At 53.2% G+C, this 18014-nt stretch overlaps 1 protein-coding gene across 2 annotated transcripts; it reads left to right on the top strand.

Moving 5' to 3' along the window:
- The first annotated feature begins 2360 nt into the window (after window positions 1-2360).
- On the top strand, window positions 2361-10355 carry MYMK (myomaker, myoblast fusion factor). 2 transcript variants are annotated; one of them, XM_049832432.1, is made up of 5 exons: window positions 2361-2506; window positions 4896-5010; window positions 7477-7625; window positions 8637-8753; window positions 9816-10355. In XM_049832432.1, exons 1-5 carry the CDS (start codon window positions 2372-2374, stop codon window positions 9960-9962), a joined length of 663 nt encoding a protein of 220 aa, XP_049688389.1. In that variant the 5' UTR covers window positions 2361-2371; the 3' UTR covers window positions 9963-10355. The 2 variants fall into 2 exon arrangements, with proteins under 2 accessions (XP_049688389.1, XP_049688390.1); XM_049832433.1 differs by lacking the exon at window positions 2361-2506 and adding an exon at window positions 4586-4714.
- Window positions 10356-18014: the final 7659 nt, after the last annotated feature.

The following is an 18014-nucleotide window of genomic DNA, read 5'->3' as shown; positions in this document are numbered from 1 at the left end:
TTTCCTCTATGCCTACAGCGCTGGCTGCAAACCAAACGCCAGCCCAGGGTGTGCAGCTGGGAGAGAGAGAAGGAAAAAAAAAAAAAGAAAAAAAAAAGAAACAACCTGTGGAATGTTTTCTTGCTCCTGAGAGCTCCAACACTTCCCTGCCTGGGGGAGCGCTTGCCATGGCTGGCACTTGCTGCATCCAGCAGCCAACGGGGTTTCCTTTTCAGTGGACTCCAACTAGATTTTGGGCAAAAGATAGGGGCGAGGGGGATGCATTTAACAACTGCTTGATCACCTTTTTCAACTGATGCCATTTGGCTTGTTGCACAACCACCACCCTTGCACGTCCTTGCAAATGGTGGCTTGTTGCACAACTGCCATGCCCTTGCAAATGGTCCCACAAGGGCGAGGAGGGCTGCTTTGCACCCAGACGTGGAAGTTTGACCTCACCACCAGGTTTTGAGCTGTGTTTTCACCTCTCTGATACCAACCTCATGGCCACAAAAGCAGGGTGCAGGTTTTCTTACCCAGGAATCCGGAGCGGTTGATGCAACCAGCTAACCCTGACCCCACTCGAAATCCTCCCGGAGACAAGCCCTGCCGTGCAGCACGCAGAGGCCCTGAGCACCTTCCTCGGTCCAAGCAGCTCATGCAAGAATAACATGGAATAACGGATACGCCTGAGGATATGGCACAGAAAAGGAACAGGGTACTTCAGGGCGTGCTGGCGCTCGGCTCCGCTTCCCACTCAGGGCTGGACGCCTGGGGAGAAAGCACAGAGTATTTACGTGCTGGCTTGGAGGGATTAATTTTCATCGTAAATAGGGACACCAGAGTTTTTCACTATTTATTGGTAGAGATTCAATTTTGCAGGAGTTTGCGGTAAGTTTATGGCTTGTCCAGGCGGGAGGGCGGCTGGAGACGTGGTGTGGGCAGCGTGGAGCCCCCGCGCACTGCAGAGGGATGCTGCCTGCAGTCAGCCAGGGAACGTGGGTGGTTCCTGCAATATCAGCTAAAATTGGGAGCCCTACGCAGCTTATCTGAGCCGTGCTCGAGGAAGGCTCTCAGCACAGCCCTCTCGGGTCAGTGCTTTAATGCTGTTGTGCCATTCTCACTGCACACGCAACACCCCTGCGCTCCCCCTCCCAGAGCCCTTTCCAACTTGGCTGGAGTGGTTTAAAGAGCGGTTTTTTTGCCGTGCATGCCTGCCTTTCCACCGGACCCCCTCCCGGGGGACAGGCGAGCCTGTCCTGTCGGCCTCAGAAATAGACGGTGGCTCATATCGCAGCTCGCAGCCTCCTCCCCAAACCCACAGCCACAAAGGCGGTTGCTCAAGCGTAGCATTCCTGCTCCCTGTGTCCCGGGAACAGCTGTACCGAAAAGATGCCGAGAATCCCTGCGAGGCTCCAAGGAAAAGATATTAACCCAGGAGGGGAGCAGCAGTGATATAATAAAAAGTCATAATAAAAGAGAGAAGCCACTGAGTGGATTAGCAGCCCAAACGCTGCTTGGCTTTTGGTCTCCTTTCCTCCAGCTTTTCTGTGCCGCATGGTCATCTGCTCAAATTCCTCTACCCCAGAGACGCTCAGCTCCTGAATTTCAGACAGATCTCCTGGAGGTGTCTATGCTGCAAAGCCTGAGGGCATGGCCGAGAAACTTAACTGCACTTAACTCCACCCGAGTGCATAGGAGGACACACAGGCACGCGTAGCAGGCATTAGATGCTGCATCACGCGAGCTCCCCGATGCCCGTGCTCTGCTAGAGCAGGGCCACCCGCTCCAGCTCTGCCCTCGCAGGGAAATAAAAGGCAGATTTGGAGCTTGGTGTGTATTTCTCAGGTACAGCAAAGGTAGTGGGATACATCCCGCTGTTTTAGCCCTCCCCCCCGCCCCCGGTACCTGCCACACACCAGCTCTTCCCTACTTTGTGCCAGTGTGGAGCAGCAGATAGTTTTTCCCTGCCAGGCTGTTCCAGAAGCACTGACCCAGGCTCGGTGCAGGGGTGGGATGCAGAGGTGGAGTGTCCCCATGAGGAGCAAGCAAACCTGTAGCCCTCACCCACATTGCACCCAGATCCAACACCCAGCACAAGGCGTGCAAGGACAACGTTCCCCTTCGCTCCTTTAGAAACACCCAGGGCGATATCAGGAGCACAAAGCATCTGCCACCAGCGGCTGCCGGCTGCATCAAGAATTTTGCTCTTGGGGAGAGACAGAAGCAAAGGGGGCGGCTGTGGCGGCAGCAGCTGTTCCCTGCCCGCAGCCCTCCCGGCCACGCAGGGCATTTAAATTTTAAAGCACGCTCGCCACGGCTGTTTTCTCCGTCGTCTCCATCCAGCTCGCAGAGACCCTCTCCCCGGGAGCCGCCGGCCTGTGAGGCACCCATGGGTTCACTGGTGGCCAAGCTCCTTCTGCCCACCATCAGCACCTTGGTCTTCCTCCCCACCATCAGCATCGCGGCCAAGCGGCGCTTCCACATGGAAGCCATGGTTTACTTCTTCACCATGTTCTTCGTGGCGGTAAGATGTCCCTGTACCTCCCCCGGTTCTTTCATCCCCCCTGCACCAGGACACCACCGGGAAGGGTAGCTGGATCTCGCCCAAGAGCAGTGAGTGCGACCCCCAGAATATCCATTTTCAGGTTTTTCCCACCGTGTGCGGCGCCAAGTGGCTGATTCTTCAGTTTAGGTGGTCCTAAGGGGTGGCCTTACATAGATTTAATGGTGTTTTCTGTTTGTGAGGTTAGGGAGAGGGTCTGGGTGCAAAGCAACTTGATTGATTCGCAATGTTTTGGAGCTGTTTTTTCTCTTTGTTTTACAGCTGGTAAGTGGCCATGCTGAATTTGGGGTTTAAATTGTATCCAGAGTCTCTCGCTATGCTTCTGTCATTTTAGCCAAAAGCACGTAGTCGAATTATTGATTTTGCAATTGCTAAGTAGTGATGGGAGCAATGCTCAAGTCGGGGGAGTTTCTGCACTGGGAAAAGAAAGACTAAAACATGCTGCTGAGCTATCAGGAAAAATAAATATTAACCCTGGACCCTGGCAGAGTGGTTTGAAAATGTGTGTTTCACCAGGCTCAGAATCGCCCTGCCTTCCCTCGCATGGGAATAACGGGAGGAGAAAGTCAGTTGTCTGTACATATACAAAATAATGCATATTCCCGCTCCCGGCAGTAAGCTGCCCTGTGCTTTGTATTGCTGCTAAGTGCCTCTGTACACACACAGGTTGAGCACCTAAAGCAGCGTTCCCACTGGAATAAATCTCCTGCTTAACCCCATAGCAGGAGCATAGCAATGCTCTGCTAAAGGATATGAAGGAAATAGCCCAGCAACCCAACCAATATTGCATTTACTGCTTCTCCCCACCCATCTCAAGGCATCTCATGAGGGTTGTCTCATCCCTTGCACAGAGACAGAGAAACTGAGGCAGGGAGTAGATAAGGGTGTGAAAAGCTCTTCCACAGCAGCAGAGCTCTGAACCAGGCTAGTCTCTTATTCCTAAGGATCCACCATTTAAGCCTCCAATTTAAGCACAATGCAGGGGGAGAAATTCTGCCAGTTCCATAAAAACTATGGGACTAGTTAATAAAAACTTCCCAACCGAGCCCCCCCCCCCCCCCCGCCCCAAGCTCCCCAGGGAAGCCAGACATCTACGATTTCATTTTGCACCGGTTTTGTGTCTGCTCCACCTCCCCGAGAAGTCAATAGGAAAATTGGCATGTGTTTCGACGGGAGGTGGAACAGGTCCTCGCCGAAGAGATTGAAGAGGCAAAATATCTGTGCGTGGGGAAGGGAAGGAAGGGAAGGCAGCTGCCAGCATGGTCGGGGGGGTAGGAAGGGCAGCAGCTGCTGCTGTTGCCTTTCTTGTAGCGTCCCATTCCTCCTCCCCCAGGAGACCTCATCGGAGCAGTGAAAGCATATGTCCATCGCAGACAAGTGCTGCGACGCCAGCCAGAAACACGCTCTTTGTCTTCCACCCTCTCTTCCCCCTGTCTCCGGACTCCCCGAACCCAATCTCAAACAGAGAAAAGAATTACAGCCGTGGTGCAATCTTTTCTAGAAACTGCAGCAAGCCAAAGGACTTGCAGCAATTCCCATTATAAATAATATCAGCATCCCCGCTGGGCCATGACAGCGAGGATTGTTCCAAGGGCGTCCTGCCAAGCAGTGAAGGGACTTCTTCAGAAACAGCGAAGCACGCTGGTGCTACCACTAGAAAACTTGCAGGGCTGAGTGCTTGGAGGAAAAGGCGAGCGCCAGGCAAACACTGGGAGCATTCCTCTGATTGCACTGGAAAATTTCTCTTGGCTTGGTTCGCATTTATGTTGCATGACAATGGGTTTTTCGCAAATAACCTAATCAATGAGCTAATGGGCAGGAACCAGCGGTTTTTAAGGGAATGCACTAATGAGTGAATTCCCCAGTATTCAGACTCTGGCCGTATAAACCCTATTTAGCCTGGACAGTGACCTGGCATCTATACACATTTCATCAGGACACTCATTTTGAATTGTTTTACTAGAATCTTTCACAATTAGAACCATAACCCCAGAGTCCTCCTTCTGCTGGAGAGGACGTCCCTGCACTGCCTGCAGCTCGGCTCGAAGCAGCTTGGTCATCAGATTGCAAATGCTGGCACAGACCGAGAGGCAGACTAAAGCTCGTCCACAAATAATTTGTACTAAGAGAAAAGAATGTTGATTCTCAGGCAATTGGCAATTGGGAATGGTGACATGATCTCTCAAATATATTCATTACTGCGTATCAGTGACCCTGGTGTATTTGAGACAGCCTCAACAGCCACGCAAAGGCTGTTTTAAACCAATTGATAAGACCCTTTACCTTACTGGTCTGTGGGTAAGGAACTAGTTTTCTAATGCTTTTTTCTTTCTTTTTTTTTTTTTAATAGATTTACCATGCATGTGATGGCCCCGGCTTATCAGTGCTGTGCTTCATGCGCTACGATATCCTGGAGTACTTCAGCATCTATGGAACAGCTCTGTCCATCTGGGTGTCCCTGATGGGTAAGCACTGGTCTTGCATGGTTCCTACCGAGCACCAGCGTTTGCAGGTCGGGCAGGCTCTGTCGGCATCGCTGGTGGGATGGTCAGTGGGTACAGTCCCCAGAAATGCTGTTGCCTTTGAGCTCCCATCTGCAAGACTTAGCCGTGAGACTGTCTTTTAGGGAAGTCAGCCCGTGCTATGGTTTAATCAATTTTTATATCATTAATGCCTTGGAAAGCCATTGCACTCGGTGGGGTCCAGACACACATGAAAACTCTCCTGAGTGGTGGCTGGGGAAGTTCTGCTCTTGGAGATAAACAGAGGTCTGGTGCCGGGTGTTTGTGTTAGTTGGGTGTTCCTTTACCTTCACCAGCTCTTATGCGTGTCCCTACAACAGCTGAATTATTTATTTCAAATTGGCAAGTAACACATGCAGCCTTGTGCTTTAGTTCAAGGCAGAACAGTACTATGTGATGACTTAGTTTGAAGCCTTCCATGTCAGGGAATCCCCCACTTCTCCTCATTTTCCCCATATGGAGCCCCATCAGCATGTCCTGTCCTGACTTGGGGGCATTAAGAAATGCAGAATCTGCCACTTCCCTCGGTAGCATGCAAATCAAAGTGGTTTAGGCAAAACAAATATATCTTCCTAGTTCATCAAAAGCCAGTTTGGGCTGACGGGAAATATTATATCTGCTTAGAAAAAGCAGAAATATATTTCACTTCCTTTTTATTTAAAATCCTGACCCTTGCTCTATTACTCAATTTTCCTTTTCCCACATTCCCTTCACTCTCTTTTTTTCTCTTTTTGTTCCTCATTTGCCACTGAAACAAAGTATAATAGAAATGAAAAAAAAATATATATGACAGAACTAAAGAAGGATGAAAACTTCAAACCTATTGTTTTCCCATTTTTGTCAACACGCTTTTTGGAAGGACACAAGTATTTCTGACAGGAGAATAGAGCAGGGTAAGGGGAGACAGATGAAGGGACAGTCACTTTCCAACAGCAAAGGCTTTGCTCAACAGATTCGGACCATCTCCAGCAGCCGCACACCCAGTCCCGACTCTAGCCAGGCAGGGTCCCCAGCCCTCCCAGTGCTCAGCTGGGGTCACCACACTGATCTACAGCTCCAAAACACCCACAGGACTTTCTCCTCTGCCCCTCGGGGTTCCAGGGTTGGTGCAGGACCTCCGGCCGGGTTGGGAGAAGCTCCTGCAGCCCCCGAGCCCAGCACGAGCCGTGGGGCAGCATCCCCTCCGCCGGGCACAGATCCATCCCTCCGCCCTTCACCGCCGAGCAGCGCAGACAGCAGCATCCCCCTTGAGGGCATGTGACAGGATAAAACTTCTGTGCAGGGAAAAAAGAGTGGGGAAAATATTAACCTTAGAAATGGCTCTGTTCCCCCAAGGTGCGAGTCCCGAGGTGGGCTCCCACACTGTCCATGGCACTTCAGCACTCTCTCTGCTTGGCTGGAAAGGCAATGAGGAAAATCATCTCCAAAGGGCACTTTCAGTAGGTAACAGCAGTGTCAGGGTAGGTCAGAGCCGATCCAGACACTTTGGCTCCCTGCAGCAAAATTCAACTTGATTGCTTCATTACTGCATTCAAAAACCTTGCAAAAAAATACAAATCCCGGACTACGATGTTTAAAATATTGACCCGCAGGGAAACAACAGAGATTAAAATGCGGACATTATCCCTTAGCCAAACTCCCTATAAAACCACGATCCAAGGACATGGAAGGTGTGGTGACTGAAGCCCAGGGAAGCCTCTCGCTGTGGCTTGTAAAGCCCGAGCGCACATGTGCGGACGCAGACCCTCGGGCACGCTTCCCGGAATGCAAATCCAGGACAGCCATAACACAGCTGTGCGAGCTGGAAAAGCATGGAGCCCACTGGGATCCATAACTTTTATCAGTTATTACCCCATTCTGTGCTAAACAAAAGCCTCTAATAATTTACTCGCACTGGCGACTTCCAGCTTGCAAACCTCAGGCAGGTGCTGGCACGGCCAGGCAGCCCAGTCCCCATCGCATCGGCAAGCGCGGTCCTACTGGAGCGGGGTGAGCTGGCAAGTTTGGGAGGGTTGGAAATGTAGGATGAACTCAAGAGCCAATGGCGGGCTCACCGGGTGCAAGTGTCTTCTGGGTCGAATTCTCTGGGTCTTCTTCTTCTGGGTCTCGACTTCTGGGTCGAGGCAGTAAAGGAGAATACGGGTGGGAAATCTTTAGCTTCCACACGCAACACTGAACATAAGATCCCCTAAAAACAGCTCCTAGACCCACCACTCAGATGCCTCAGGATGGTTCGCTTTGCCCCCGTATGCCTCAGTTTCCCCAGCTGTGAGGCATAGGGGCAAACCAGAAGCGGATGCGATGCTGAGGGTCCCCAGGGCAGGTGGGACAGACCCCAGTAAGGCTTTAGGGGAGCAGATGAGGAAGGGGGTGGGTGAGCTGACGCTCCCTGTGCTCGATGCCGCGCAGCCCTGGCAGAGTTTGACGAGCCGAAGAGATCGACCTTCGTCATGTTTGGCGTCCTCACCATCGCCGTGAGGACCTACCACGACCGCTGGGGCTACGGTGTCTACTCGGGACCCATCGGGACGGCCGTTCTGGTGATAACCGTGAAATGGGTACGTAGGGAAGGGCACCGTGCCGGCATTTTGCAGGATGTTCACGGCGGGGAAGGGGCTGAGCCCTGCGCGGAGGGGTCCGACCTGTGCCAGCGGTTTCCTCCTCAAGGTCCAGCTCTCGCAGCGCAGGCCATCACGGTGATTAAACAGCACTTCTTCAACCCGAGCAGAAAGCAGGCAGACAGCCTTTGTGATAAACGCCAGATTCGATCGGTCTGAGCAATCTACCACATCTCCCGTCCCTGCGTTTCTAATCAGGAAGAACGCATTGATGGAGTTTTTACAGCTACTCAGAGGCAGAGGGGTCTGGTAAACTGCCCCGGAGCCAGTGGAAGATGTGCATAAAATGCGGTGATAAAGTGGGAAGGAATCTGCCTGTAGTCTGCCTGAATCTGGCTGGGGGAGTCGGGCACCACGCTGCAGCCTGTGCCCCGCACACAGCGGGTGCTGTCGAACCGGCTGGGAGCCCGGTGGCAGAGCCATTAGCAGGAGCCAGCACGGCCGTAAAAGGGAAAGGCGAAGAAATCAGTGATGGGGTAAAAACTGCAGGAAGGCACTGCTGAGCATCATGGAAATACAGTGATGCAAGTGCCAGCTACATACTGTCGCTAAGCCCCGTCTACTGCCCGGCCGGCAGCTAAAAGCAAGTGGCCACGACGGGGAGGGGATGAGCGAGGAGGGGACCGAGGTACGAGACCACCCTGTGTCCCCCAGCCTGCAAAGGCTGTGCTGGGATCCGCTCTCCCAGAGTTTGGGGTTGTGAGGGCACACGCTTCCTGAGCTGGGTTTGGGGCTGAATATTAAGAAAACAGCGTTATGATCAGGAATGAAGCAGGAGGACCCGTTGCAGCAGGAGGCACAGGTGCTTCCCACGTGCAGGCAGACCCCGCAGCCCCGGGGGAGCCGTGGGCTTTGGGTGGTTTTATTTCAGCTTTCATAGGATCTTTCGGATGCGGAACAGGCAGCTAAATCCAGGTGAAATTGTGTGGTGTGTTCTCTCTTTCCTTTCAGCTACAAAAGATGAAAGAGAAGAAAGGGCTCTACCCAGACAAGAGCGTCTACACCCAACAGATCGGTCCCGGCTTCTGTTTCGGGGCGTTAGCGCTGATGCTGCGGTTCTTCTTTGAGGTACCTGTTTGCAGAGTCAATCACCCTGACTTTACAAGGCGTAAAGGACATTACCAAGATAGGAGACCTCCCCCTTCGCACCGCTGGGCTGCATCCAGCCTTGGACAAAACCCAGCTCAGGTGCGGGTCTCTGGGGTTGGCGTGCCGGGGTCTGGTGGCAGGGACGAGTGTCCCTTCCTACCTGTCCCCATCCCAGCCCCTGGCCCGTTAATTGCGGTGTGGGCAGGGAGAGGTGTGACACCAAGTGACGCGCAGGGTGATGCTCGCTCTCTTTTTTCCCTGTTAAGTGAGTCGCAAGGTCACGGACAATGCTTTCTTCAGCCATAAGTGATCCTCAAAATGGCTTTGTCAAATGCGAGCGAGGTTTTTTGGAAACTGGGCACGGGTGACTTGAGGACACCTCGCAGAGCCACGGCAGGGACTGGATACAACCCAGGCACGGCCAGATCCAAAGCTGGCTCACGCCAAAGACTTTCAGTTGACTCCCAGGGGCACTCGATCCCATGTTTACAACCTTTTGCTCTTGCCGCTGGCCAGTTTGCCCGTCCTGCACAAAAGGGTCCGTCTGTCCCACACGGGGAAGGCGATAACCCCCCCGACACAGCTGCCGGTCACGCCTGTGCTCAGCCCCGCCGTTACGGCTGCTCTGTGCATTGGGAGCTGCTAGATACAACCTCACAGTCATCCCCAAGGATTATTTTTCAAAGCATTTAGTAATTGCAAATTCTAGCAGAACATAAAAATGTCACTTAGCAGAAACCGCCTCCCCCCGCGCCCCGGCCTCGCCGCCGCGTCCTTTGCGGGGTAATGAAACACTTCATTCAAGAATTGGGAAATGTGCAAATTGGAATGTGTTAAATCCACTTTGCTTTTTTTTTTTTTTTTAAAGCTGGAAATCCTTTCTTCTTTGACAGCAAAAAGAGGCAGAAGGCTCAGGAATTTTTTTTTTTTTATTCCTTTCCTTTCGGCTACTTGCAGAAACCTAATGTTTTGCACCTAACGCAGAGCCCCCCCCGGCACCTCTGCTCCGGCAGGTCTTGCTAACTCTCTTCCCACTTGCAGGAGTGGGATTACACCTACGTGCACAGCTTCTATCACTGCGCCTTGGCCATGGCCTTTGTGCTGCTGCTGCCCAAGGAGAACAAGAAGGCCGGGAGCGCCGGGACCCCCGCCAGGCTCGACTGCTCCACGCTCTGCTGCTGCGTCTGAGCCGTCCGGGTGAGCGGGGCACTTGCTTTTCTGCTCCTGGGGCAATGCAACCAAAAGCAAAATGCCTGCTGCGTTTTCCTGTGGGACATCGGCATCTTCTCCCACCGGCTCTGTGCAAGCCCCGGGGATTTTCTTCCCTGGAAAGTCTTTACCTTTCCACCATCAGCCCCAGCAGAGGTTGCGCTTCCAGTTTGCTCCATACTCCTACTTCTCGCTGGAGAAGCGCTTGTCTGGGCTGCAACCCTCAGGAGACCCTCGTGCTCTCAGGCCACGTCACCGCCTGGGCTGTCCCCTGCACTGGCCCTGGAGGACCCGAATTGTCCCCTCCGTGCAGGTTTCCCCAGCCTGAGCACGCGGGGCTTCGTTTGCAACGCCCGATTAACAGAACCTGTATTTTTGTGAGATAGTTACTATTTTATTTATGCATTCTCTTGATGTAAATAACACAGGCTAACAAAGACTTCGCAAGTGTGCAACGCCAGCATTTCTTAAGTGGTGCAAGAAACTTTCCAGCTCAGCTCCGCTCAGTTGAGGGTAGATGCCAGCCCCAAAGCAGAGCTCTGGGCACGGCCACCCCCTCCCCTACACACAGCCCCCCAGGGCCTGGAAGGAGCTGCAACATTGGGCACTTTGTCCTTGCAGACCTGCCCCGGGTGCTGCAGGCGGCAGGTGCGCTTGCGGCGAGCCTCATTAGTATGGAAAGTACATGGAAAATTAAGAGGCAGAGAAAAGAAGCTCCTGGAGGGAGGGGGAGGACTGTAAACCTATAACATCTCCTCTAACAGACTATTTACTATAGCAGAAGTGTATGATTTATTTAGACTGTCTGGGAAAAACGCCAAGACTATATGTCATGGACAATTAGAGCAGTATTGATATACAGTGATGTCCACAGAAAGCCCACATTAAGCCTGGGTTCCTCTGGAAGAGAAATCCACCCCGGTCATTCATCAGAGCAACTTCCTGCGACGGGGCAACAACCAAAACTGAATGAGCTTCCAACAAAAATATAAATGAATTATGAACCCCCAAGCATCCAAGAGTCACTGGCAAGCGGTGGCACAGCTGATGCAGCTGCACGCAGAGGCAGCGCTAGCAAAAAGCTTCCAGAGGGTTCACCAGCACCTAAACCAACACAGCACACCACGTCTTTCTGAGCATCCAGCCCCCGGGATGTTCTGCAAGATGCTCTAAGGGTTTGCGTGCGACACTTTCCCTATTCCTTGCACGCTACTGGAGTACTTTGCCACTCGAGGACTGCTCAGGGTATCCCCAAAAAACAGTCCCAAGTGCTCATTTTGTGGGTGTTCAGCCCCTCCTGGACTGCGGTGACGTTCATAGCCTTGCAGCAAGCCCCGGCAGTTTTCGTGGGCAGCGTGGGCATGGGGAGAGCCTCGCGTGGGTAAAGTGCTGGAAGGAGAAGCACTGGGTAACTGCAATGCCTTACTGTGGCTGAGCAGGAGGGGAAAAAAGGTTGGCAAACCCCATGCAAACAAGCAGGGCATGTTAGCTAAGGCCCAGCTGAGTAAATGAAAGCTCCAGCTCCCACCTGCCATGTATTCAGGTGTTACACCAAAAAACCCGAGAAGTATATTGCATACAATAAAATCCCAAGCAAGGTTTCCTTTTTCCCCTCTCCCTGCTGATGCCCGAGGGCACTGCTCCGACCGCGCAAACTGGCCCACCCTTTGCACCCCCATGCAGGACCAGCACCCACCCTTGGGACCGAAACGCAGCTGGGCACGTCCGCAGGGTCATCAGCCCCGCGCCGGCGGCAGCACCCGCTGCGGCAGCACCCGGCACCCCGACACCCGGGAGGAAGGTGCACGGGCTGATTTCACTATCACCCAGGCAGGATATCCCCTGCAATACAAATGCAGGGAAATATTATAAACATTTACAGCAACGTAGACAAAACAGTCTCTTGTAACCTTTTAGCGCTGCCGAGAGCTTTGCCTGTAAGAGCTCTTGAGCCTCTGCCAAAAATTCTTGCTGTTTTCATAAGAGTAGGTGTTTTCGTCTAAGGTGCAGTCTGAGTGCTGTGACCTTTGTCATGTCTGCTACTGAAATTTCCTGCTTCTCTGTTATTCTCTTCTTTGGTAAGACGATATGAAACCCAAAACTTTTATTGCCCCTTTTAAAGCGTCTTTATAGCTCCCCGTCTACTTCATATACTGTCTTATTCTTGAACGCTGGGATATTACTTATGGGATCCGGGCTTGATGCTGCAAAAGGCATTTGGGTTTCATGAAGCCCAAACCGCCTGGGTTTTTTTAAGATCAGCTGAGGGGGGGGGAAGAAAAAAAGAAAGAAAAAAGGAAAAAAGGAATGAGGGGGGAGGGACCGGGCTTTCCACTCCGGAGGCATCGGCATCTGCTACCAGCGCAGCGGCAGAGAGCAGCGACAAGGGCGAACAGGAGCCTGCCAGCCTCCCTCCTGCTCCGCAATACCTCCCCAGGCACAAAATCCCATTTGCTTTGTGTCTGGGCCAGTGCGCGGTGCCCGCCGACCCCGTGGGGACACCATCCCACGGCGTCTCTTCCCGCACCTCCATCCCCTGCCCGCTCTGCCCCAGAGCCAGCAGCTCAGACGTGGCCGGACACCACGGCCGGTGCCGAATCCGGTGTGGCTGGAGCAGATCTGTCCCAGACCTGGCACTGGTAGAGGTCAGCCCTGCTCGGTGGGTTCCCGCACACCCCATTTCCCTGCTCGGTTTCAGCATCGGGACAGACCACACGAAGGACGCGCGTCCCCAGACAAGGGCTGATGCAAAGCCACAAGGGTCAGGCGCCGGTGCTGATGCTTCGTGCTCCTATCCCACCCTTTGGGCTGCGGGGCATCGTCTCCACCGCATGTAGGGACCACAGCGGCAGGGATCCCCTGGGATCTCGCTCACTTCTGCACACTCCCTAGCATCCCCAGCATGGGAGGAGTGGGATCCCGGCGTGCCAGGGGGGAGAGGGCTGGCTGCCCTCGGGCTGCAGCCCCGCAGCAGAGGATCTTGCAGTAGGTGCAGGAGGCATTGGGCACCGATGGAGCTTCAGGGTGGCATGGTCAAACCATCCTTTCCAGGAGAGACACGTTCCCCTGCGCTTGCCTACGGCAGGGTTGGGATGAGAGGGGAATTAGGACCTACTCCTGCTTGAGGGGAGGCTTCCAGAGATGTCTAGTCAGGCTCGGTGCCAGCTAATCTTCCAGGCAAACTTTATCCAGATCCCTTTGGCTGCAGAAAGTGAAAAACTAGCCAGACCAAAACATAAAAGCCTGGTTCTGCTGCCAGCTGTATGGGGCACTCCAGAAAACACCTTATCACCATGTGATTTTGAAAGACCGCTTCAGGTTTTTTTCCACATGCTGCTCTTCCCTCCTCACCCTCACACCGCTGTTCCTCCGTGCACGTTCAAGTTGTGAGCCAGCCCGGCCAGCCCTGCCAGGTTAACTCACAGACCTTGGGGCCAAGGTTTTCCTTCTAACCATTTTTATGCCCTTTAGGCCACAGTGATGCTACGCCACTTCAAAAAGTGCTGTTGCTCCATCCCGAGGCACATACAGCTCCCCGGGAGCGGTGATGGACAACCCAAGGAGATGCATCTACCAAGACTACGGGAGAAGTCCTGCCTCCTCCCTGGGAGGGCTAAAGAAACCCGATTCCCCTGAAAATTCAAGAGTGGTGATTTCTTGTGGAAGTAGGGGCAGGAGCTCTCTGGGGAGCCCCGGGGAGAGGGCTTGCCCTGGGCTCCTCCATCACCCTCTGGTTCTGATGTGCAGATGTCTGTGCCCTGTAACAGGGATAAACCAGGTCTGCAGGGGCAAAGGGGAGTCACCACCAATGTCCTACACAGACCCAGGGCTCCATAGCCCTGGGACACGGCACAGAAGCACTAAGAGAAACCAGCCCCATCCATCAGCCTGGAAAAAAGGGGAGATGAAGCAACCGAAGCACCTTCTAGGACCACTTGGTATCTCTCAGCTTCACTTCAGCTATCCCAGCCCCGATGCGTATCTTTTCCTGGTGCACAAAGAAGGTCTCCTACGCTTCAGAGGAGTCGGGGGGCACCCAGGAAGACCAGGGTGGGATTTGCCGTGGCTGGTGCTGCTCTGCAGAAACACCACCTTTCTGCAGCAGCGCAGGATGGAGTTAGAGCAGACGCAACCGTGGGGGTCAGTAAAGTGGTACCTGCCGCGTGGCTGCAAAGCAGCCTAACCCAGCCCCAAGAGAAAAAAACATTGACGCGTTGGTGTTTTGCTTAAAACAATGCCATGCAATGTCCCAGCAGGTTTCTCTTCTCCTTCTCTTTCCTCTCAGCAAGATTTCCAACCAAACTTTCCACCCCAGTTGACGTGGGCAAGGTAGCCCCATTGTTCAGCAGCGACGGGGTACTTTCAGGGCACGGAGGAGCTCGGCTGCGGTGTTGCAGACAAGGCTGAGCCGCTCGCCTCCCAGAGGGGTCGGGCAGGGAGCCCCTCGCACACTCGCAGGTGTCCGCTCCCCCCCCCCCGGCAGCACCGGAGATGGACGCGGATGGTGGACTCGACCCAAGCGACCAAACCCCAGCGCCGAGTCCCTGACCCGGGGAAGGGCAGACGCAAAGCAGCCGGGCTCACTCGGCTCTTGCGGGGATGCTTTCACAGCTGCAAAAACCCGCTCCAGGTCCAGGTTCGGTGTCTCCAGCCTCCCCGCTCCTCCGGTGGAGCGGTCCCAGGGAGCAGCGGTCCAAGGTTTTTGGTTTAGGCCAATCTCCCAGAAATTCTGTCATCATGCAGTGCATCACGCACACTCCCGGATCCGCATTACACAGAGGATGGCCCCGGTCCAGCGCCTCTTAAAGTCAGTGGAAAAACCCTCCCTCGCTACGATGGGAGCTGGCTCGGGCCGTATACGATCTGACAGATACCATGGAGCAAGAGAGGTTGTTTTAATCTGGGAATACCTTGTGGCCCCAAAGCTTCTTCTGGAGACGGAAAGGGCAGCGTGTCTACAGAGCGGGTGCTGCTAAGAAAAGTTCCCAACCTCGCAACAGCCTTTCAATGAGCATTTAATGAACCGTCGTTATCTGATCCATGTGCTCCGAATGCAAGGGAACCGCTCGGGTTTCCAACTGCACACATCATCTGATGCTCATAAAATGAGCTGATGTGTCTGGGAAGCCCCAGACCCAAAGAAACATTATTTCAATGGGGAAAAAAAAGTCAATAATGCTTTAAAAAACACCCGCATGGACCAACAGGGACAGTGGCTGCTCTCCCCTGCTTACCTGTGGTTTTCCAGCAGAGCAAATGTTCACTGATAAAACTCACAATCTCCTTATAGAGGCAGGATCTGTTTTGCCTGTAAAAGGGAAGGTTTGGGGGAAGTTTTACATGTGTGTCTCCTCTCTTTCTATGTCTTTATATGCATTTTCATTTTCACAGTAGTTGAGCTAATCTGAATGGAGCAGGAGCGAGGGTCCAGGTTATAACCAAAGTATCAGGTAGCACCTTCACATCTGGAAGGGATTTTGACACAAGTTCTCCCAGACTGTTACAGACAGTTTAAAAGCAAAATCTGATAAATAGCAAATGTTTAACAAGTCAATAGGAAGCTGCATTCGCAAGAACATGTGGCTCTAACTGGTCTAGCACCGCCGCATTGCCAAGGCCCTTCAAACCCATACGCGCACATACCTGCAGCACGCGGCGAGGGTTTGCCATGGCTCTGCCTGGTCCTGGTCTCAGTTACAGAGGGAAGGATTAAAGACAGATGTGTCTTTGTATGTCCAGACATGTCCAAGAGCCCGCTTCAAAGCCTGAGAAGGGTAAGGGGCTTGCTTCTCCTTCCCAGCCTAAACCGAGTTCCTTTCATATTCTGTATGCCCCCAGCCTCGTGTTTAAGGTGGGAAGAGGATAAAGAGAGCTGAAGAGCTCAGGGAAGCACCACAGAACCCATCCCCACAAGCCTGCCAGCACACCGGGCACCACTGCCCCAGCACAGGAATTTTGGAGGATGCACTGGCCGGTGAGCACCCACTCGGGTAACTGCACAGTGTGTCAGAAACACACAAGGTCTCACCCCAATTTTGCACAGATTGGGGTCCATCAGAGCTCCAACCCACAAGGCAGAGGCGTTTGCACCTTTGAAAATCCTTTGCCATCCCTTGAGAGCCGCAGCCTCCTCAGGGCAGAGGCCACCGGCTGCCCGGGCAATGCCCTCCCGAGGAAAAGTGCCGCTGGCAGCAAAACATCCCGACACAAAAGCTCTTGCAGTGTTGCAATGCTGCCTGGTTTGGGGAGAATTCATACCAATAAACAAACGACTACCCAATATGTGGAAAGAGGCATTAAAATAGAGAGAATTATGCAAGGAGTGGGGAGCGGACGGGGAGACGGAGAAATAAAAAGTGACCAGGAAAACCACGAGAAACCCTCCAGGATGCCTGCCTATATTTAAAGATAATGTGGTCAGCCGTCTTGCCAAGTCCCACTCATTTGGAGCTAGGCTCATGTTTTGGATTAATTTTAAGGCAGTTCCTAAAGCATCTCATTCGCGCAAGGAAGAATTTTTGCCTCCTTGGCCAAGGTGACCTTTTAAAAAATCTCACTCACTATTTTTCAACCTCTCACTCATTTAAAATTGTCATCACCCGGGAGCTGCGGGGCACTCAGTGCAGACAATTCATTTTCTGGCGCTCACTAGTCCCACAACCCTGGAGCATCCTGGTGTGGGGCTGGGTGAGAGGATGGGGGGGCCGGGGGGGGCATTTTTCTGCAAGTCAGGACCCTTCCCCTCTCCTGTGAGCATCGCTCAACCAAGCACTGAGAGCAGAAATCGCCCCTTCTAAAATATCTCAGCCTCTCCAGGCACGCCACCATGGGCTGGTTGAAAGTTTTCTACAGAAACTAGTCTTCCAGAGATAGTCAGATTTTATATATATTTTTTTTTTAACTAAAATATTGTGTGGATGCATGCGTGTGCTCTCCAGACTAGTGCCTTTGTTCGAGGAAGGGAAAAGTAAATTGCAGATATTGCCCCCAAGCTCTGACTGTTCCATTGCACATGGTTTTTCTGCTCAGCTCTTTGCTTAGAGCCGCCCCAGAAGGAGCCACGTCAAGATGTGCCCCAGTTGCTCAGCCTCCATGGGGAGGATGCATTCAAGAAGCATCACCCCCAGCTCCCAGCCACAACAGGGGGAGACTTTTTGAGCAGAAATATGAGAGCGGTCGCTCCCAGAAACACCACCCAGTCCACCTTCTCGCCCAGGCATCTGCAGCATCCTAATTGCCCTGGAATCCAAAGCACGTCCACGGCAGGGCAGTCAGATGCTTCCCATTTAGCTTAAACTTTTGCAAAATGCTCAGCCACTGACTCACGGCAGGGCCCGGGACGAGCCGGCACACCGGTGGCGCTCAGCTGCCCTCGCCGCACCACGGCACGATCGTGTCCACTGCCCCATTGGGGTGTTTGGCCAAAAAAAAGGGATTTTTTTCAAAGTCGAGCATCCCTTGCTACTTTGCACCTCTCCCAGCACAGCCAGAGTGCTACCGGCAAGAGAGAAGGAGAAGGGACATGGAAGATGCTATTTTTTGCTGATGATCCCAGATGCCATGCTGGGGTTTTAAGGGAGGGATCGGAGCAATGGAGGAGAAAAGCACCAGCTGAGAGGGACTGGTGGCCGCAGGGGCAGCGCTGGTAGCGAAGCGTGGGGCTGCGGAAGGTGTAGAGCTCCTCAGCCCAGGGAGTCCAGGGGTTGCGGGCAGTCGGGAGCCGCTTGGGATGCAAGAAGCTCCGTTGCTGCTTGGGCTTTTGGGAGCGTAACAAGTAAGGCCAGATACTTCCCTTCCCTCACACCTCATGCCCTAAAGATCCAGTGGCAATACTGAGTGATAGCAGTGATCATAATTAGCCTTTTGGCTGGAAAGAAAGAAATCACAAGATCTCACTGCTCCCCAGGTCCAAAGGTGCCAGACGCAGCGTGAGGACGTCCTTCCCGCAGCAGCTTTGGTACGTTAGCATCCAGCCCCGGGGGAACCAAGGCACACAGAGGCAGCCACGAAAATGAGACAGACATTTGGGGT

This window comes from Accipiter gentilis, chromosome 29 (assembly GCF_929443795.1).
Source record: "Accipiter gentilis chromosome 29, bAccGen1.1, whole genome shotgun sequence".
Classification (NCBI taxonomy): Eukaryota; Metazoa; Chordata; class Aves; order Accipitriformes; family Accipitridae; genus Astur; species Astur gentilis.
The sequence above is the reverse complement of the archived record's forward strand: the minus strand, read 5'-3'. Positions and strand labels throughout refer to the sequence as shown.